The 21,425-nt window shown below is 33.1% G+C and overlaps 6 protein-coding genes across 7 annotated transcripts; 2 read left to right on the top strand and 4 right to left on the bottom strand.

Moving 5' to 3' along the window:
* The first annotated feature begins 33 nt into the window (after positions 1-33).
* LOC139772546 (sodium-independent sulfate anion transporter) lies at positions 34-4,332 on the top strand. Of its 2 annotated transcripts, none has more exons than XM_071706330.1 (11): positions 34-599; positions 899-1,094; positions 1,235-1,455; positions 1,530-1,704; positions 1,973-2,137; positions 2,527-2,688; positions 3,010-3,150; positions 3,229-3,374; positions 3,639-3,800; positions 3,890-4,046; positions 4,145-4,332. In XM_071706330.1, the coding sequence occupies exons 1-11, from the start codon at positions 396-398 to the stop codon at positions 4,306-4,308; spliced, it is 1,893 nt and encodes a 630-aa protein (XP_071562431.1). In that variant the 5' UTR covers positions 34-395; the 3' UTR covers positions 4,309-4,332. The 2 variants fall into 2 exon arrangements, with proteins under 2 accessions (XP_071562431.1, XP_071562432.1); XM_071706331.1 differs by having other exon boundaries at positions 468-599; positions 887-1,094.
* A 528-nt stretch (positions 4,333-4,860) lies between these two features.
* Positions 4,861-7,197, bottom strand: LOC139772549 (farnesyl pyrophosphate synthase-like). Its single transcript, XM_071706334.1, has 7 exons — positions 7,126-7,197; positions 6,818-6,973; positions 6,293-6,433; positions 5,925-6,128; positions 5,663-5,827; positions 5,365-5,577; positions 4,861-5,280 (listed from the first exon to the last, which is right to left on the bottom strand). Exons 2-7 carry the CDS (start codon positions 6,938-6,940, stop codon positions 5,080-5,082), a joined length of 1,047 nt encoding a protein of 348 aa, XP_071562435.1. The 5' UTR covers positions 6,941-6,973; positions 7,126-7,197; the 3' UTR covers positions 4,861-5,079.
* Positions 7,198-7,891: 694 nt separating this feature from the next.
* LOC139772548 (uncharacterized) lies at positions 7,892-9,690 on the top strand. The gene is made up of 7 exons (XM_071706333.1): positions 7,892-8,051; positions 8,170-8,287; positions 8,381-8,548; positions 8,615-8,811; positions 8,881-9,143; positions 9,229-9,465; positions 9,534-9,690. The coding sequence occupies exons 2-7, from the start codon at positions 8,180-8,182 to the stop codon at positions 9,683-9,685; spliced, it is 1,125 nt and encodes a 374-aa protein (XP_071562434.1). The 5' UTR covers positions 7,892-8,051; positions 8,170-8,179; the 3' UTR covers positions 9,686-9,690.
* A 767-nt stretch (positions 9,691-10,457) lies between these two features.
* On the bottom strand, positions 10,458-12,767 carry LOC139772547 (farnesyl pyrophosphate synthase-like). The gene is made up of 7 exons (XM_071706332.1): positions 12,660-12,767; positions 12,306-12,461; positions 11,765-11,905; positions 11,387-11,590; positions 11,125-11,289; positions 10,827-11,039; positions 10,458-10,741 (listed from the first exon to the last, which is right to left on the bottom strand). The coding sequence occupies exons 1-7, from the start codon at positions 12,741-12,743 to the stop codon at positions 10,541-10,543; spliced, it is 1,164 nt and encodes a 387-aa protein (XP_071562433.1). The 5' UTR covers positions 12,744-12,767; the 3' UTR covers positions 10,458-10,540.
* A 1,724-nt stretch (positions 12,768-14,491) lies between these two features.
* Positions 14,492-16,870, bottom strand: LOC139772598 (farnesyl pyrophosphate synthase-like). The gene is made up of 7 exons (XM_071706410.1): positions 16,817-16,870; positions 16,450-16,605; positions 15,923-16,063; positions 15,550-15,753; positions 15,288-15,452; positions 14,990-15,202; positions 14,492-14,901 (listed from the first exon to the last, which is right to left on the bottom strand). Exons 2-7 carry the CDS (start codon positions 16,594-16,596, stop codon positions 14,701-14,703), a joined length of 1,071 nt encoding a protein of 356 aa, XP_071562511.1. The 5' UTR covers positions 16,597-16,605; positions 16,817-16,870; the 3' UTR covers positions 14,492-14,700.
* A 1,756-nt stretch (positions 16,871-18,626) lies between these two features.
* Positions 18,627-21,054, bottom strand: LOC139772551 (farnesyl pyrophosphate synthase-like). The gene is made up of 7 exons (XM_071706336.1): positions 20,947-21,054; positions 20,592-20,747; positions 20,051-20,191; positions 19,663-19,866; positions 19,396-19,560; positions 19,099-19,311; positions 18,627-19,019 (listed from the first exon to the last, which is right to left on the bottom strand). Exons 1-7 carry the CDS (start codon positions 21,037-21,039, stop codon positions 18,819-18,821), a joined length of 1,173 nt encoding a protein of 390 aa, XP_071562437.1. The 5' UTR covers positions 21,040-21,054; the 3' UTR covers positions 18,627-18,818.
* Positions 21,055-21,425: the final 371 nt, after the last annotated feature.

A 21,425-nucleotide genomic window follows, 5' to 3' on the forward strand; every position in this document is an offset into this window, starting at 1 on the left:
ATCAGCCTGCCACGTATCTTGCGTCGTATCGCGAGAGAATCAAATATGAAACATAGCAAGCAATTAGCTGCAAAGTTAGCTGTTGTTAATCCCGCGTCAAGGTTCCTGACAACCGTTTGCGCGGGTCTTTATCAAATTGTCAACAGCGCGCATAATACAAAACCGACGGGAATTAGTATTGCGCAATTAATGAGATTTTGACGCGGAAATTTTTACAGCGAGCTTTTAGGGACAGACGCACGCGGCAATGATAAGATGCGCAAAGTGCCGAGACGCGGGAGAGTGCCGAGAGCTCGGGCGTTGAAACACGCTTGCGGTTGCGAAGCCACGAGAGCGAAGTAGTTCGCGGTGGATTCATTAGTTTCTCGCTCTCGTGTCTCGTCGATACAAGGAGGATGTCCGACGAGGAGTACCCGGCGATTCCGATTTCGGAACGGAAGCCACGCTTCACGGTGGCGAAATACATACCGGTGCTCGGCTGGCTACCGCGATATACCCGGTTGAAGGCCGTGTCGGACCTTATAGCGGGCATCACTCTAGGCCTGACTATGATCCCTCAGAGTATGGCCTATGCGGTATTGGCTGAACGGATTCCGCAGGTATCATAGTTTCTTCGCCGTAACGTAATTTAGACTATGAAGATAAGCGGGTATCTATTTAATGACTATAAACGTGGAAACGTGGATATATACATACATATATATATTCCTTTAAATTTCAATCTGAGATCATTTCGCTTCAAAGAATGCACTTTTGAATCTTGTTTTCTTAAATAGATTGTTAGATTGTTCTAAGATCTTTTTAGTAGGTACTATACTACTGTATAATCTGTATATTATTGATACTACGATGTATTTCTGTGTTCTTAAAAATACCATATGACAAGTGATGCTTGCAGTATGGTCTGTACTCTTGTTTTGTGGGCGGTTTCGTGTACATTATTTTCGGAACCACTAAGGAGGTCTCGATTGGTCCATCGTCTTTGATGTCCCTTCTAACGCTGCAGTACACGCGAGACATGCCGCAGGATTTCGTAATACTCCTCTGTTTTCTAGTTGGATGCGTAGAATTTTTAATGGGCGTATTAAATCTAGGTTTGTATTACGAAAATTATCTAATCAACTAACTTTCCATTGTCTTCTGCGCTCACATTTTGCCATTATCATCTGTTCTATTGCATTGTTTATGACTAAGTACGTCGGTGTAATATCAATCGACGTGATTCTTCTTGTAGGATTCCTGGTGGATTTCATATCAGTCCCGGTCACGTCGGGTTTCATGTCGGCGGGTGCTCTCATTATAATAATCGCTCAGTTACAGGGCCTTCTAGGATTAAAATATAAGTCGGAAAATATCGTAGACAATTTGTACAAACTGTTTAAGAATATTAATAACATTCGGCTGGCCGATTTCGCACTCGGGATTTTCAGCATCGTGTTTCTTCTGGTCTTCAGGGTGAGTGCCCGAATTATAAGCGGACAATTTATAATAATTGCACAGTATAATATGTATGGTATCTCTATCCTTAGAAATTGAAAGACATCGACTGCGCGAAAAACAAGAGAGATGCTCCTAGAAATGCAACGATAAAAAAGATACTTTGGTACTTCTCCATTGGTAGAAACGCTCTCGTTGTACTTATTACAGCCACGATAGCGTATCAATTCGAAAAGAATACGGGATCCGTTCCGTTTAGGCTCTCAGGTACGGACTTGTAATTATTATTTGTTATTGACGATCGATTCGTTAAATAAACAATTTTTGAAAGTGATGCCTATCATAAAGTTGGAACACAAAACGATCTATATTAAATTTAGTAGTTGTTGTGAAATTATTAAAATCGGATGATTTATGCTTTTAGCCATTATTTTCTTATTAATTAATTACAATTATATTAAACGGTTCTATTTAAAAATGTACGCTATGTGTACATATTGTTTGTATTTTCGTGAAACGCAATTTAATCTTGCAGGAAAAATAGAAGCCGGCTTTCCTAAAGTATCGTTACCGCCCTTCTCATCGCAAGTGGGAAATCAGACATACACGTTCTTCGACATGTGTACTCATTACGGAATAGGATTAGGGATACTTCCTGTTATATCCGTCTTAGCGAACGTAGCAATAGCCAAAGTGTTTGGTAACAATTTTCATAATTCTTTTAATAATTCTAGTCTCCAATCGGACAGCGGATTGCCTATAATCACAATAAAACAAAATTAGATGTAATAAAATCATTTTATTATATTTAACAAAATCTAATTTCATTAGATTTTATAAAAAATATCTAACGCATATCTTCAGCTTTGGGGATTCACATTCTTACAATATTTCAGGCAAAGTGAAGAAGAGCAAGTGAAGAAAATTGTTCTGATAAAATACTAATTAAGTATGTGTGTCTCCGATATTTTATTTCATATTTTCTTTCCCTCGCGATCTCTTCTATGGATAGAATCCTTCGGATTGGATATTTTGCTAAGTGAATAAGTGAGACCTCGTGATCTCAAAATGATCTTGGGCTTCTTGCAGCGATGGGAGCCTCCATTAACGCGACGCAGGAGATGCTGGCTCTCGGACTCAGCAACATATTCGGCAGCTTCGTGTCGTCTCTGCCAACCGCCGGTGCCTTTACTCGAAGCGCGGTCGGCAGTGCCAGCGGAGTGCAAACGCCTATGGCCGGTTTATATTCCGGTAGTAGAGAATCTAATAACATTATTTTTTAAATTTGCAATTGTCTTCATTCCCTTCGTACACGAGGAACATGGGAAGCGATGTAGAAAACAGGAAATCTGCATGCCTATTACTACAAATTTTATCATAATTTATTATTATTACGCAACACTCATCTTAATATCTCATCCATAATTAAAGAAATTTACGATTCTAATCCTGGCGCGACAGCGTGTCATATGCAGCATCACAGCTAGGCATTGTATGATGATACGAGAGTCGCATAACCGTACGAGAAAATGATATGTGACAAAAAGTAACGGATGACATTGCGTTTCGCAGGTACTATGGCATTGCTGGCGTTGAGCTTTTTAACGCCGTATTTTTATTACATCCCACGTGCGACGCTATCGGCGGTGTTGATAATCGCCGTGTTTTTCATGATCGACCTGAAGATCATAAAATTACTCTGGAAAGGAAGCAGTTAGTATTGCACGTGTGTGCACAGATTAGACGAGAGAGATGGAGCGCGACAGGCTTACGTAATTTCTTCTCTTGCAGAGTTGGATGCGATCGCGGCGATAGGGACCTTTGTGATCTCCGTTCTTATCGGCATCGAAATCGGACTTCTTCTGGGCGTCCTCTTCAACTTGATCCTTTTCATCCGACTGTCCTCGAGAGTAACGCTTCAAACAACCAATTGCAAAGTAAAATTATATAAATATTATACTACTTACAAATTATTTTAATAGATATGAAGATATGAATTTTTCAATGGTATTATATAAAGAGAAAATATATATATATCTTTTATATACTCAACAACTATGTTATACAAGTGTTTCTAAACTAAAGATAAATACTTTAATAACAAATTCTTGGTAACATTTTAAGACAAAAATTCTAATACGAAAATATCCAGGCTATAATACTTGAAAAAGAAACTATTAAGATTATTTATTCCTTTCCAGACTCATTTAGGAAATAGATACATAATGCTAAAACCCGACGCCTGTCTCCATTATCCCGCGGTAGGTTCCTTCTGCAATAAAATCATGAGTTTGGCTGGAAACGATGTCCCGTTGATCGTGAACTGCAAAACATTTACCAGTCTCGATTATACTTCAATTAAGGTAACGGATAACATTTTCCAATCGAATAATTTCTTTTTATCAATCTGTAAACGGCATTGCCTCATTCGAAATGCGTGTGATGTTCACAGGGTATTGAGATACTATCGAAAAGATTGAATCACGAAAGAAATCAATTCTGGCTGTTGCATCTTAATTCCGACATCGTGAGAAGTTTCGACATTCTTGCCAACAACGAATACATTCGTCTGATCGAGAAAGAAGAGAGTATCGTGGATATTCTTTATGGTATGTTTGATAATTATTACGAAAATTAAGAGCTAGTAATTTTCATGAAATAATAATGAGGATGTGATCTAATAAATGTTTGTTCGTTTTTTTTTCAGACAATGCTTTATCCAATAAAGATCCTGAAAATTCAATCAATGTCACTGTGAAAAAAGCAACGGAAATGGAAAGACTGAGTTGCGGAGACGTCTCGAATTCGCGACGAAAGGATTCCGAATCCAACGCCGAAGAATTAACCCTTATGTCTCCATCTGAATGTTAAATACAACAATAATAATTAAAGCGACTCTGCCTTCATTTAATTTATATAGCCTGTTGATTATGGGTCTATTTTCTGTTACTGAACTGGGTGCTCTAGTTCAGAGTTTATCTTTTTTACTCCACATTGTAAGGAAAAAGATAAACTTTGAACTAGTGCAGCCAGTTCAGCAATAGAAAACGGACTCAATAAATATGAATGATTTACGAAACTATATCCAGACTGAAGTAAAGTTCTCAAAGAAAAGGCGTTTTAGGTCACGAACGGCTGTCTATAATCTAAAAATAAAATTTTTTTACATTGTGTATGGCAAATTATATCTAATATACACATATTTACATGCTAATATTATTTCTAAAAGACCTTTTTTATGTAATTTTTAATATTTCTAATTTTCTTCTTACAATCTCCATATAAGTATCTTGTAAGGGACTTATGAAAATACATTGCAATATGTTCCCATAATTAATATTTTCCTTACAAAATATTAACTTTTTCCGTTAAACGTAAAAATTATTCATTATAAGGAAACTGTTAAGAAATAATTATATTAAATGCTTTATAGAAACTCTTTATTGATTTTTTGAATCGAAATAGAAGTCATTTTTGTATACAAATAAATAAGGTCTTGATATTTTCCGCTTTAAAAACATAAAACTAACATCTCGTAATACACCAGGAACCAGGAATACAATTTATTCCAACTTTTGAATCCCTAATGACTTAAGGTATAAATAATACATTAGAGAGAGGAGAGAGAGTCTGACAATGCTTTCATGACATCCTGCGATAAATCTGCCCTAATAAATCCAAAAAGAGATTGTGCGGAAGTCCGCACGATATTTGCTGTATGTGTACATTTATTAGTTTATATGTTTCTTCTTCGAATGTGGAATAAGCGTCCAGCAGGTTTAAGTCAGTGAAGAGCTGTCTCACTCGTCTTATTTTTTCCGGATCCGAAACTCCGTAACACTCCTGCGGGATAAAAGAATAAAGAAGAGAAAGGACTACAATGTAACAGCGTTTGGTGAACCAACACATCTAGCAAACAATACTTGCTTCTAATATTTTACGTTGCTCCGGAGTGGCGCGTTGAAGAGCTACGACAATGAACCATGTGCATTTCCCCTCCTGGATATCAGTATCATCTTTACCACATATTTCGGGATTCCCAAAACAACTCAAATAATCATCTTGGATTTGGAAAAAGCGTCCTATCTCTAACAAGACGGGTGTTGCTTGCTTCAACATCTCTGGATCTTTTATTCCAGCCTACATCGAGTAACATCTCGTAACGTATTATTATCATGAAAGTAAAACAGTCTTTTCGTATATGACGAAATTGAGGTACGCTTACGAAATGCATAGCTGCGGTTACTGGCAAAACATACGTACAATACGCTGTTTTACACTCGATAATAGATTTGTATCGATCCATCGTAAATGGATCCAGATCAGGCTTCTTGCCGAAATTGGTCGATAACATATCTAAGCACTGACCCGCTGTTGTCTTGAATATAATCTGCCAAAATACATTTATAAATAATTACTCAATTGAGAAAGAAAAGATACGCTGACAAGATAGGCTTTTTAGGATTGAAAGAAGTATCTTTACTAACTTCCTGGAATACTTCTAGTAAATTGACATAGCATTCTTTGCAACTGAAGTGTTTTCGAATTATGTAATATATTGCATTCTCTACGAAAAAGCCATCATTAGCGGCTGCTTCACCTATATCATTATATCGATACCAACATGGTCTGCCTCGGCGAACTAGCGATCGGTCCATGATATCGTCTAATATGATGCCAAAGGTTAGCATCTGTATAGCAATAATGTCTTAATATCATATAATGGTAGAAATTATGCTGCTTCTAATTTAAAAAGATGTTATAAATTAAAACGTTACGCTTTGCGTTTGATTAATTCTACTTGACTTATGAAAGATGTGAGTATCTTGAAAGAAAGAAGAACGGAATTACACACCAGTTCCACACACCATGCTAAGATCCGTACTAAACGAATGTTATCTTCCGTAATTTGATCATTACGTATCATTATTTTATAGGCATAAATTAATGCCAAACCACGAGTTTTCTTGCCTCCTGGGACATTATATTGCAATACCTGCGTTACAAAGATGCATCAATCAGCACTTATTCAAATTTATGTTTTGTTGCTTTTTATTTTATTCTTTCACTATAAGTTTCTAATGTTGATCTCATTATTTTTATTTATTTATGTGTTTTCCTCTTAAGTTTCTTAAAATTTTTGCCATAACTTAGAAGTTTATACTTTGTCGTTTTCAATAAAATCTCACTTTAAATTGTTATATAAATTGCTCGTAGTTTATTGCGAAGTTTTATATTGTATTAGTTTGCATTAAGTCTAATTATATTCTAAAGGAATTTATTTCAAGATAAATCACCGAATCTATCGAACGAATTTTAATTTCTTTTTCACGCCGCCTATTGAATACTGTATAATATTTTAATCAATATAATGACTTACTCTTTCCATCCATTTAGCAACATCTGGAATATTTAAATCTTTAATCGCATCTATAATATCACGAACAACGTCCGGCCATATTGCCATCATCTCCCGACTTTCCTTCTCGATCATTACCCGCATTGCTTGAGTTATGGATTGAGTTATTCTCACGTTCTAAAATTTAAACAAATGTTAATTGTTGTTTATCACTCGTCGAACTTTTTAACAACAATGACGAGATTCTGTCATTTCAAAAATAAGAACGATATCGCGATATAGTGATCACAAGCCGCACCATTGCAGTTTAACAATTTAATGTATCTTACACTGAATTTGGTCGGATCTTCTTCCGGGGAAAGGAAGACGAAAGCTTAGAATGAGAACTGAAGGTCTCGATTCTTAGCTTCATTACATATACTCAGTATATTGACAACAATACATATGGATGTTCTTTTTATGATCAACGAAACGACTGTACATTACTATTTATGTGATTGTCTCATAAATAATACAATAATGTTTTTTACAATGTATCAGCAATATCCTCGCTGTTATTTTTCGTATAAATCGGAGTCGAAGCCAGCTTTCCTAAAGTATCGTTACCGCCTTTCTCATCGCAAGGGAAATCAGAATTACATGTTCTTCGACATATGCGCTCATTACGGATTAAATGTCTCTCCTGAATGCCAAATACAACAATAACTAAAGCGACTAACCCTGGGTTCCGTAACGCGCATATGCGCGCATTTATCTATAGCATACGTAACGTTTACTATAGGAAATGCGCGCATATGCGCGTTACGGAACGTGGCCTTTGTCTTCACTTAATTTAGTTTGTTGATTATAAATGTGAATGATACAGAAACTATCCAGACCTTAGGTAAAGCTCTCAAAGTAAAGGCATTTTAGGTCCCGAAGGGCTATCTATAATTTAAAAATAAAATTTTTTTACATTATTTACGGCAAATTTTATTTGATGTACACGTATTTTAAAATCCAACATGTGTGCGTACGCACGCACGTTAGTTCAAATTTGGCGCGGTTTCGTACTACTTGTCGCCCTTGTCGCTATCTTCACGTGACATATGTACATACACAGAAACGCCGAAATCGCGTCCCCTCGTGTAATGTGCATGCTGTTTGTATCAGTTTGTCATTGGAATGTTAATTTTTTTATGTAGAGCAAGGATTTTTTAACTATTATTTTCATATTCTACTAACGAAAACACATAATACTAGGACTTGTTTATCTGTAAGTTGTGTCTGTATTCCACGTAATTAGCAACTTTTCGATGGCAATTAAGGTTATGGGACATTTTTGATGATTCAATTTCCTCTTGTTAATATTTCTTTTTTCTTTATTACAATAGCCATTAAAAAATGAGTACAATTACTGAATCAGAGAAGAAACGCTTGCGTTCTTTGAAGGAGAAGAAACGGGCGTTTAAAGCAAAGGGACAACTTATACAGCAAGCATTAAGAAACTTGGTAAGTTTACTCGCATTGTAATTACATTACATCTTTTTATGATAATTTATATATACGAAATATATCTCACTCATACGATTATTATTTTCTCAGGATACTACTACAAACAATAAGAAAATTATATTTTATGACAATGAAGGGCAACAACTAGAACCAAAGGAAAAGACAAAGAGAGATTTGTTTGACAGTGACGATGACAATAACAATGAAAAGGATTCTCTATGGAATGAGGACGAATTTAAAGTCAAGAAAAGTAAAAAGGTAAGCATATAATATTTTACGTTTTATTTTTTCTTAGATGCTAATACAGTTTATTTATTTATATAGACCACTCTTGGCAACGATGCGCGTTTTACTCTAGATAATCGATTCACTGAAGACGATCGTCAGACTGAGGAAAGTAAAGTTGTTGATGGCACCGATGAGTGTAATTTGCAAAAAGAGAAAGAAAGACAGCTGGATATCTTAGAAAGCATTTTAGGAATGCCGCTTACTGTAAAAAAACAGGAAACACAACCTACTAAGTAAGAATACCTAGATGAACAAGAACTTGCAATTGTTGCTTTGGATGTTTAATGACAAAGCATTTACAGGAAGGGATTGATGATACGATATGACCCAACTGAAAATGGTCATTGTGAATATGAAGTGAAACCTGAACAACCGAAAACTAAGGAGGAGCAGAGTAAAAAAAAGAAACGTGAAAAGTTAGTTCCAGAGATTGAGAAACCTGCACCAGAGCCAGAAGTGTCAAAGGATATTTATTATGCTGTATCTGATATCTTGACAGAAAGCTTGAAACAGAAAGGAGAATTTAGTTTGTTGAAAGCATATGGGAAGGAAAAAGATGACACAGGTGTTTATTAAAAGATAACATTACATATTTATATCTGTATTATGTTATTTCAGTACATAGTTTCTTAATTTATTTATATTTTCAGAAAATACTAAGGATAACGATACATCCACTGTGAAAAATAACAAAGCCCAAAAATTTAAGTTTAATTTTAATGCAAATAATGCATTTAAATACGATTCATCTGATGATGAAAATACACATGAAGCACCAGACATAGATAATCAAATGGTTGATGATATTAAAGAAGATACTCAACAAAATAGCCTATTTGGCTATAAAGATACTCTGTTTTTTGATAACAATGACGTACGGTTTAATGGTATGTATATGAAAAAATCGTAGAATTAGAGTATTATTTATGCAGATATTATAAAGATCTTTTTTCAGAGGCTATAAAGTTCTTCAGTAAAAAAGCTGCTTCAAATTATGAATTTAATAATTTAAGACGCGAATTGAAAACAATTGTACGTATGAAAATTCGTAATAATGTGAGGAGACATCAGCCGTATGGTAAGAAGAGAAAAATAAAAAAATCTTAAATATTTGTCTTGTCTTTGAATATCTATATTTGTAAAAATGATGAATATAAATTTATGTAACATTATTTTAAACGGATATGTGTAAAAATATTTATTTATGCGTAAATAGTACAAGTAGATTTTTAATAGACTTGTCGCTCACGTGATTTTTTGCATAGAATTTTTTCTTATAAAAATTGCCACAATACAACATATGACAATTATATTTTATGATAATTTAAGATTTTTCCAAATAGGTAATTATTTTTCAAAATTCTTATAAAATGTAAAATTTTCTATTTAAAAAAGACCTTACTGCAGAAATACAGTAACAGCTTTAAGAATTTTTTATTGACGATTCAATTGCAATTATTTTTGCGATTTGCTTTGCTATACATTTATACTCGGTATATTAAATAACAATACATATGTATGTCGAATCCTTTTTATGATCAAAAATCTAAAATTTACATACTAATATTATTTCTAAAAGAACTTATGTTTTATGCAATTTTTAATATTTGTAATTTTCTCCTTACAACCTCCATAAGTATCTTGTAAGGGACTTATGAAAATACATTGCAATATGTTCCCATAATTAATATTTTCCTTACAAAATATTAACTTTTTCCGTTAAACGTAAAAATGATTCATTATAAGGAAACTGTTAAGAAATGATTATATTAAATGCTTTATAGAAACTCTTGCTTTTTTAATCGAAATGGAAGTCATTTTTGTATACAAATAAATAAGGTCTTGATATTTTCCGCCTTAAAAACATAAAACTAACATCTCGTAATACACCATCAGGAATACAATTTATTCCAACTTTTAAATCTCTAATGACAAGGTATAATATGTTGTCTGACAATGCTTTCATGACGTCCTGCGATAAATCTTCTCTAATAAACCCAAAAAGAGATTGTGCAGAAGTCCGCATGATATTTGCTGTATATGTACATTTATTAGGTTATATGTTTCTTCTTCGAATGTGGAATAAGCATCCAACAGGTTTAAGTCAGTGAAGAGCTGTCTCACTCGTCTTATTTTTTCCGGATCCGAAACTCCGTAACACTCCTGCGGGATAAAAGAACAAAAAGGAGAAAGGACTTATGTAACAGCGTTGTTTGGTGAAACAACGCATCTAACAAACAATACTTGCTTCTAATATTTTACGTTGCTCCGGAGTGGCGCGTTGAAGAGCTACGACAATGAACCATGTGCATTTCCCTTCCTGGATATCAGTATCATCTTTACCACATATTTCGGGATTCCCAAAACAACTCAAATAATCATCTTGGATTTGGAAAAAGCGTCCTATCTCTAACAAGACGGGTGTTGCTTGCTTGAACATCTCTGGATCTTTTATTTCAGCCTACATCGAGTAACATCTCATAGCACATTATTATCATTAAAGTAAAACAGTCTTTTCGTATATAACGAAATTTAGATACGCTTACTAAATACATAGCCGCAGTTACTGGCAAAATGCACGTATAATACGCTGTTTTACACTCGATAATAGATTTGTATCGATCCATCGTAAATAGATCCAGATCGGGCTTCTTGCCGAAATTGGTCGAGCACAGTTCCAAACACTGACCCACTAATGTTTTAAATGTAATCTGCCAAAATACATTTATAAATACTTGCTTAATTGAAAAAGAAAAGATACGCTGACAAGATAGGCTTTTTAGGTTTGAAAGAAACATCTTTACTCACGTCCTGGAATACTTCTAGTAAATCGGCATAGCATTCTCTCCCACTGAAGTGTCTTCGAATGATAAAATATACTGCACTCTCTAAGAATACGCCATCGTTAGCGGCTGCTTCACCTATATCATTATATCGATACCAACATGGTTTGCCTCGGCGAACTAGCGATCGGTCTATGATATCGTCTAATATGAGGCCAAAGGCTTGCATCTGTATAGCAATAATTTCTCAGTGTTATATAATGATGGGAGTTATACTACTTCTGATTTAAAAAAAAAAGATGTTATAAATTAAAATATTACACCTTGTGTTTGATTAATTCGACTTATTATAGCTTATAGAAGATGTGAATATCTTGAAAGGAAGAAGAACGGAATTACACACCAGTTCCACACACCATGCTAAAATCCGTACTAGACGAATGTTATCTTCCGTAATTTGATCATTACGTATCATTATTTTATAGGCATAAATTAATGCCAAACCACGAATTTTCTTGCCTCCTGGGACATTATATTGCAATACCTGCGTTACAAAGATGCATCAGTCTGCATATTTATTATAATTTATGATTTATTGTTTTTTATTTTATTGTATCACTCTGTTTTATGTTACTTCCATGTTACTGAAACACTCAACGTTTCTCTTTATTCATTTATATGCTTTTCTTTTAAGCTTCTTAAAATTTTTGCCACTTAATTTAAATGTTTATATTTTATTGTTTTCAATAAAATTTTACTTTAAATTGTTATATAAATTGTTAATAGTTTATTGAAAAATTTTACATTATATTACTTTGTGTTATGTCTAATTATCCTGAAGGAATATATTATAAGATAAATCGCTAAATCTATTGAATGAATTTTAAGCAATTTTTACGTCCCACATTGGCTATTGTATAGTATTTTAATTAATAATAACTTACTTTTTCTATCCACTTAGCGACATCTGGAATATTTAAATCCTTAATCGCATCTATGATATCACGAACAATGTCCGGCAATATTTTCATCATCTCCCGACTTTCCTCCTGGCTCATTACTCGCATTGCTTGAGTTATGGATTGAGTCATTCTCACGTTCTAAAATTTAAACAAAAGTTAAACAGTGCGACGAGTGATAAACAACAATAACGATTCTGTCATTTCATAAATAAGAACGATATTGCGAGTGATCACAAACTACCAGTTTAACAATTTAACAAGAAGCGATGAAGAAAAATGTCGAATGTATATTTTTGATATGTTTTGCTCTAGACGCTTCAACGTTTTGTATCTTACTGAATTTAGTCGGATCTTCTTCGGAGGAAAAGAAGACGAAAGCTCAGAAAGAGAAGAACTGAAGATCACTATTCTTTGCTTCATTATATATACTCGTACGTACAGTATATTGACAACAATACAAATGTACGTTCTTTTTATGATCAAAACGAAACGACTATACATTAATATTAATTTGGGTGTCACATAAATATAATTACATAATATTTTTTACACAGTATCAGCAATATACTGGCTATTATTTTCCGTATAAATAGAAGCCGGTTTTTTTTAAGTGTCGTTACCGCTGTTTTCATCGCAAGTGGGAAATCAGATTTACAAGTTTTTCAACATATGCCCTCATTACGGATTAGGATTAAGAACACTTTCTGTTATATATCCGACTTCTTAGCGAACGTAGCATTAGCCAAAGTGTTTGCTAACAATTTTCATAATTCTTTCAATAATTCTAGTCTTCAGTTGGACAGCAGATTGCCTATATAATCACAATAAAACAAAATTAGATAAAATAATTTCATTATATTTTATAAAAAATATTTAACGCATGTCTTCAGTTTCGAGGATTCACATCGTTACAATATTTCAGGTAAAGTGAAGAAGAGCAAGTGAAGAAAATTGTTCTGATAAAATACTAATTAAGTATATGTGTCTCGGATATTTTCTTTCCCTTATCTCTTTTCTGGATTAGAATCCTTCGGATTGGATATTTTGCTAGGTGAATAGGTGAGACTCTCGAATGATCTTCTTGAGCTTCTTGCAGCAATGGGCGCCTTCGTTAACGCGACGCAGGAGATTCCTGCTCTCGATCTCAGAACATATTCGGCAGCTTCGTGTCGTCCCTCCCAACCGCCGGTGCCTTTAACCGAAGAACGATCAGCAGTGTCAGCGGAGTGTAAACGCCTATTAAACGGCCGGTTTATATTCCGATAGTAGAGAATTTAATATAAATTTAATTTAAATTTGCAATTGTCTTCATTCCCTTCGTACATGAGGAAATATGGGAAGCGACGTTGAACAGAAAATTTGGCTATTATTACATTTTATCATAAATTATTATTACTAAGCAACACTCTTAATATCTCATGCATAATTGAAGAAATTTACGATTCTTATCCTAGCGCCACAGCGTGTCATATGCAGCATCACAGCGAGGCATTGTATGATGATATGAGAGTCGCATAAGCGCACGAGAAAAATATATGACAAAAAGTAATTGCGTTATTTTAAACGGATATGTGTAAAAATATTTATTTATAAGTACGTAAATAGTACAAGTAGTTTTTCAATATAGACTTGTCGCTCACGTGATTTTTTGCATACAGAATTTTTTCTTATAAAAATTGCCACAATACAACATATGACAATTATATTTTATGATAATTTAAGATTTTTCCAAATAGGTAATTATTTTTCAAAATTCTTATAAAATGTAAAATTTTATATTTAAAAAAGACCTTACTGCAGAAATACAGTAATAGCTTGAAGAATTTTTTATTGACGATTCAATTGTAATTATTTTTGCGATTTGCTTTGCTATACATTTATACTCGGTATATTAAATAACAAAACATATATATATCGAATTCTTTTTATGATCAAAAATCTAAAATTTACATGCTAATATTATTTCTAAAAGAACTTATGTTTTATGCAATTTTTAGTATTTGTAATTTTCTCCTTACAACCTCCATAAGTATCTTGTAAGGGACTTATGAAAATACATTGCAATATGTTTCCATATTTTCCTTACAAAATATTAACTTTTTCCGTTAAACGTAAAAATTATTCATTATAAGGAAACTGTTAAGAAATAATTATATTAAATGCTTTATAGAAACTCTTTATTGATTTTTTTAATCGAAATAGAAGTCATTTTTGTATACAAATAAATAAGGTCTTGATATTTTCCGCTTTAAAAACATAAAACTAACATCTCGTAATACACCAGGAACCAGGAATACAATTTATTCCAACTTTTGAATCCCTAATGACAAGGTATAAATAATACATTAGAGAGAGGAGAGAGAGTCTGACAATGCTTTCATGACGTTCTGCGATAAATCTGCCCTAATAAATCCAAAAAGAGATTGTGCGGAAGTCCGCACGATATTTGCTGTATGTGTACATTTATTAGTTTATATGTTTCTTCTTCGAATGTGGAATAAGCGTCCAGCAGGTTTAAGTCAGTGAAGAGCTGACTCACTCGTTTTACTTTTTCCGGATCCGAAACTCCGTAACACTCCTGCGGGATAAAAGAACAAAGATGAGGAAGGATTAATGTAACATCTGGTGAACCAGGTGAACCAACACATTTAGCAAATAATACTTGCTTCTAATATTTTACGTTGCTCCGGAGTGGCGCGTTGAAGAGCTACAACAATGAACCATGTACATTTCCCTTCCTGGATATCAGTATCATCTTTACCACGTACTTCGGGATTCCCAAAACAACTCAAATGATCATCTTGGATTTGGAAAAAGCGTCCTATCTCTAACAAGATGGGTGTTGCTTGCTTGAACATCTCTGGATCTTTTATTTCAGCCTACATCGAGTAACATCTCATAGCGCATTATTATCATTAAAGTAAAACAGTCTTTTCGTATATAACGAAATTATGATACGCTTACTAAATACATAGCCGCAGTTACTGGCAAAATGCACGTATAATACGCTGTTTTACACTCGATAATAGATTTGTATCGATCCATCGTAAATAGATCCAGATCGGGCTTCTTGCCGAAATTGGTCGAGCACAATTCCAAACACTGACCCACTATTGTTTTAAATGTAATCTGCCAAAATACATTTATAAATACTTGCTCAATTGAAAAAGAAAAGATACGCTGACAAGATAGGCTTTTTAGGTTTGAAAGAAACATCTTTACTCACGTCCTGGAATACTTCTAGTAAATCGGCATAGCATTCTCTCCCACTGAAGTGTCTTCGAATGATAAAATATACTGCACTCTCTAAGAATACGCCATCGTTAGCGGCTGCTTCACCTATATCATTATATCGATACCAACATGGTTTGCCTCGGCGAACTAGCGATCGGTCCATGATATCGTCTATTATGAGGCCAAAGGCTTGCAACTGTACAGCAATAATGTCTTAATGTTATAATATATAATGGTAGGAGTTATGTTGTCTCTGATTTAAAAAAAAATTATAAATTAAAATATTACACTTTGTGTTTAACTAATTTTATTTGGCTCATGAAAGATGTGAGTATCTTAAAAGAAAGAAGAACGGAATTACACACCAGTTCCACACACCATGCTAAGATCCGTACTAAACGAATGTTATCTTCTGTAAGTTGATCATTTCGTATCAGCATTTTATAGGCATAAATTAATGTCACACTACGAATTTTCTTGCCTCTCAGGACATTATATTTTAACACCTGCATTAGAAAAATGCATCAATCAGCATTCTTATTCAAATTTATGTGTTTTGTTGCTTTTTATTTTATTCTTTCACTATAAGTTTCTAATGTTGATCTCATTATTTTTATTTATTTATGTGTTTCCCTTTTAAGTTTCTTAAAATTTTTGCTATAACTTAGAAGTTTATACTTTGTCGTTTTCAATAAAATCTCACTTTAAATTGTTATATAAATTGCTCGTAGTTTATTGCGAAGTTTTATATTGTATTAGTTTGCATTAAGTCTAATTATTCTAAAGGAATTTATTTCAAGATAAATCACCGAATCTATCGAAGAAATTTTAATTTCTTTTTCACGCCGCCTATTGAATACTGTATAATATTTTAATCAATATAATGATTTACTGTTTCCATCCATTTAGCAACATCTGGAATATTTAAATCTTTAATCGCATCTATGATATCACGAACAATGTCCGGCCATATTGCCATCATCTCCCGACTTTCCTCCTCGATCATTACTTGCATTGATTGAGTTATAGATTGAGTCATTATCACGTTCTAAAATTCAAACAAATATTAAAGAGTACGACGAGTGATAAACAACAATGACGATTCTGTCATATATTTCATGTAGAATAACAGCAATATTGCGATATAGTGATCACAAGCCACCAGTTTAACAGTTTAACAAAAGAAGCGATGAAAGAAAAATGTCGAATTTATATTTTTGATATGTTTTGCTCTAGACGCTTTAACGTTTGTATCTTACTGAATTTAGTCGGATCTTCTTCGGAGGAAAAGAAGACGAAAGCTCAGAAAGAGAAGAACTGAAGATCACTATTCTTTGCTTCATTATATATACTCGTACGTACAGTATATTGACAACAATACAAATGTACGTTCTTTTTATGATCAAAACGAAACGACTATACATTAATATTAATTTGGGTGTCACATAAATATAATTACATAATATTTTTTACACAGTATCAGCAATATACTGGCTATTATTTTCCGTATAAATAGAAGCCGGTTTTTTTTAAGTATCGTTTCCGCTGTTTTCATGGCAAGTGAAAAATCAGATTTACAAGTTTTTCAACATATGCCCTCATTACGTATTAGGATTATGAACACTTTCTGTTATATATCCGACTTCTTAGCGAACGTAGCATTAGCCAAAGTGTTTGCTAACAATTTTCAAAATTCTTTCAATAATTCTAGTCTTCAGTTGGACAGCAGATTGCCTATATAATCACAATAAAACAAAATTAGATAAAATAATTTCATTATATTTTATAAAAAATATTTAACGCAAGTCTTCAGTTTCGAGGATTCACATCGTTACAATATTTCAGGTAAAGTGAAGAAGAGCAAGTGAAGAAAATTGTTCTGATAAAATACTAATTAAGTATGTGTGTCTCGGATATTTTCTTTCCCTTATCTCTTTTCTGGATTAGAATCCTTCGGATTGGATATTTTGCTAAGTGAATAGGTGAGACTCTCGTATGATCTTGGGCTTCTTGCAGCAATGGGCGCCTTCGTTAACGCGACGCAGGAGATTCCTGCTCTCGATCTCAGCAGCTTCGTGTCGTCCCTCCCAACCGCCGGTGCCTTTAACCGAAGAACGATCAGCAGTGTCAGCGGAGTGCAAACGCCTATTAAACGGCCGGTTTATATTCCGATAGTAGAGAATTTAATATCATTAATTTAAATTTGCAATTGTCTTCATTCCCTTCGTACATGAGGAAATATGGGAAGCGACGTTGAACAGAAAATTTGGCTATTATTACATTTTATCATAAATTATTATTATTATTACGCAACACTCTTAATATCTCATGCATAATTGAAGAAATTTACGATTCTTATCCTAGCGCCACAGCGTGTCATATGCAGCATCACAGCGAGGCATTGTATGATGATATGAGAGTCGCATAAGCGCACGAGAAAAATATATGACAAAAAGTAATTGCGTTATTTTAAACGGATATGTGTAAAAATATTTATTTATGCGTAAATAGTGCAAGTAGTTTTTCAATAGACTTGTCGCTCACGTGATTTTTTGCATAGAATTTTTTCTTATAAAAATTGCCACAATACAACATGTGACAATTATATTTTATGATAATTTAAGATTTTTCCAAATAGGTAATTATTTTTCAAAATTCTTATAAAATGTAAAATTTTCTATTTAAAAAAGACCTTACTGCAGAAATACAGTAATAGCTTGAAGAATTTTTTATTGACGATTTAATTGCAATTATTTTTGCGATTTGCTTTGCTATACATTTATACTCGGTATATTAAATAACAATACATATGTATGTCGAATCCTTTTTATGATCAAAGATTTAAAATTTACATGCTAATATTATTTTTAAAAAAACTTATGTTTTATGCAATTTTTAATATTTGTAATTTTTTCTTTACAACCTCCATAAATATCTTGTAAGGGAGTTATGAAAATACATTGCAATATGTTCCTATAATTAATATTTTCCTTACAAAATATTAACTTTTTCCGTTAAACGTAAAAATTATTCATTATAAGGAAACTGTTAAGAAATGATTATATTAAATGCTTTATAGAAACTCTTTATTGCTTTTTTAATCGAAATGGAAGTCATTTTTGTATACAAATAAATAAGGTCTTGATATTTTCCGCCTTAAAAACATAAAATTAACATCTCGTAATACACCATCAGGAATACAATTTATTCCAACTTTTAAATCTCTAATGACAAGGTATAATATGTTGTCTGACAATGCTTTCATGACGTCCTGCGATAAATCTGCTCTAATAAACCCAAAAAGAGATTGTGCAGAAGTCCGCATGATATTTGCTGTATATGTACATTTATTAGGTTATATGTTTCTTCTTCGAATGTGGAATAAGCATCCAACAGGTTTAAGTCAGTGAAGAGCTGTCTCACTCGTTTTACTTTTTCCGGATCCGAAACTCCGTAACACTCCTGCGGGATAAAAGAACAAAGATGAGGAAGGATTAATGTAACATCTGGTGAAGCAACACATTTAGCAAACAATACTTGCTTCTAATATTTTACGTTGCTCCGGAGTGGCGCGTTGAAGAGCTACGACAATGAACCATGTGCATTTCCCTTCCTGGATATCAGTATCATCTTTACCACATATTTCGGGATTCCCAAAACAACTCAAATAATCATCTTGGATTTGATAAAAGCGTCCTATCTCTAACAAGACGGGTGTTGCTTGCTTGAACATCTCTGGATCTTTTATTCCAGCCTACATCGAGTAACATCTCATAACGCATTATTACCATTAAAGTAAAACAGTTTTTTCGTATATAACAAATTGAGATACACTTACTAAATACATAGCCGCAGTTACTGGCAAAATGCATGTATAATACGACGCTTTGCACTCGACAATGGAATTGTACCGATCCATCGTAAACAGATCCAGTTTGGGCTTCTTGCCGAAATTGGTCGATAACATATCTAAGCACTGGCCCTTTAGTGTCTTAAATATGACCTGTAGAAATTCTTTCATAAATAATATTGCTCGATTAAAATAAAAGGAAAGATAAACTCTTGACATTTGCATAATGTTTATTTATGGTATCTTTTTACTTACATCATGGAATGTTTCTAGTATATTAATATAGTAGTCTTTCCCTTTGAAATATTTTCGAATTATGTAAAACGTAGCATTCTCTATAAGTGTACCATCGTTGATGGCGGCTGCACCTATATTATTGTACCGATACCAACATGGTTTGCCTCGGCGAACTAGCGATCGGTCCATAATATCGTCTATTGTGAGAAGATAGGCCTGCATCTATATAGCAATAATTTCTCAATGTTATAAAATGGTGGAAGGTGAGAGTTATACTACTTCTGATTTAAATAGATGTTATAACTATATAATTATTAAAACATTACACCTTGTGTTTGATTAATTCGACTTATTAGCTTATAGAAGATGTGAATATCTTAAAAGGAAGAAGAACGGAATTACACACCAGTTCCACACACCATGCTAAAATCCGTACTAGACGAATGTTATCTTCCGTAATTTGATCATTACGTATCATTATTTTATAGGCATAAATTAATGCCAAACCACGAGTTTTCTTGCCTCCTGGGACATTATATTGCAATACCTGCGTTACAAAGATGCATCAGTCTGCATATTTATTCTAATTTATAATTGATTGTTTTTTATTTTATTGTATCACTCTGTTTTATGTTATTTCCATGTTACTGAAACACTCAACGTTTCTCTTTATTCATTTATATGCTTTTCTTTTAAGCTTCTTAAAATTTTTGCCACTTAACTTAGATGTTTATATTTTATTGTTTTCAATAAAATTTTACTTTAAATTGTTATATAAATTGTTAATAGTTTATTGAAAAATTTTACATTATATTACTTTGCGTTATGTCTAATTATCCTGAAGGAATTTATTATAAGATAAATCGCTAAATCTATTGAATGAATTTTAAGCAATTTTTACGTCCGACATTGGCTATTGTATAGTATTTTAATTAATAATAACTTACTTTTTCTATCCACTTAGCGACATCTGGAATATTTAAATCCTCAATCGCATCTATGATATCACGAACAATGTCCGGCCATATTGTCATCATCTCCTGACTTTCCTCCTGGCTCATTATTTGCATTGGTTGAGTTATGGATTGAGTCATTCTCACGTTCTAAAATTTAAACAAAAGTTAAACAATACGGCGAGTGATAAACAACAATGACGATTCTGTCATTTCATGAATAAGAACGATATTGCGAGTGATCACAAACTACCAGTTTAACAATTTAACAAGAAGCGATGATAGAAAATTGTCGAATTTATATTTTTGATATGTTTTGCGTTAGTCGCTTTAACGTTTTGTATCTTACTGAATTTGGTCGGATCTTCTTCAAGGGAAAAGAGGACGACGGCTCAGAAAGATAACTAAAGGTAACTATTTTTGCTTCGCTATATATACTCATAACAATACATATGTATATTGATAACAATACATATGTATGTTCTTTTTATGATCAACGAAACGACTGTACATTACTATTTATGTAATTTTTACATACATTGTTATATAATATTTTTTTGACAATATTAGCAATGTACTGTTATTTTTTTATGCGATATATAATCACAAAAATTGCATATCGAAGGAAATATTAAGCAGGTGCTATCATAATTTTAATATGAAATTTTGATAAAAAGTCATTTTTACATTGCTCGCCTCAAATTACCTCCGGTTGATGATCACCTTGACTTCTGAAGAAATCAAAGGTCGTGGACCTTTTCCGTCGCTCAGTTAGTAACAAAAAGTTATGAAGGAGTAAACATACTGAAGAAAATTGTATTTGTTGTA

Source organism: Temnothorax nylanderi, unplaced genomic scaffold (assembly GCF_030848795.1).
Source record: "Temnothorax nylanderi isolate EJ_2023f unplaced genomic scaffold, tnyl_v1.0 TNYL_tig0051_pilon, whole genome shotgun sequence".
Classification (NCBI taxonomy): domain Eukaryota; kingdom Metazoa; phylum Arthropoda; class Insecta; order Hymenoptera; family Formicidae; genus Temnothorax; species Temnothorax nylanderi.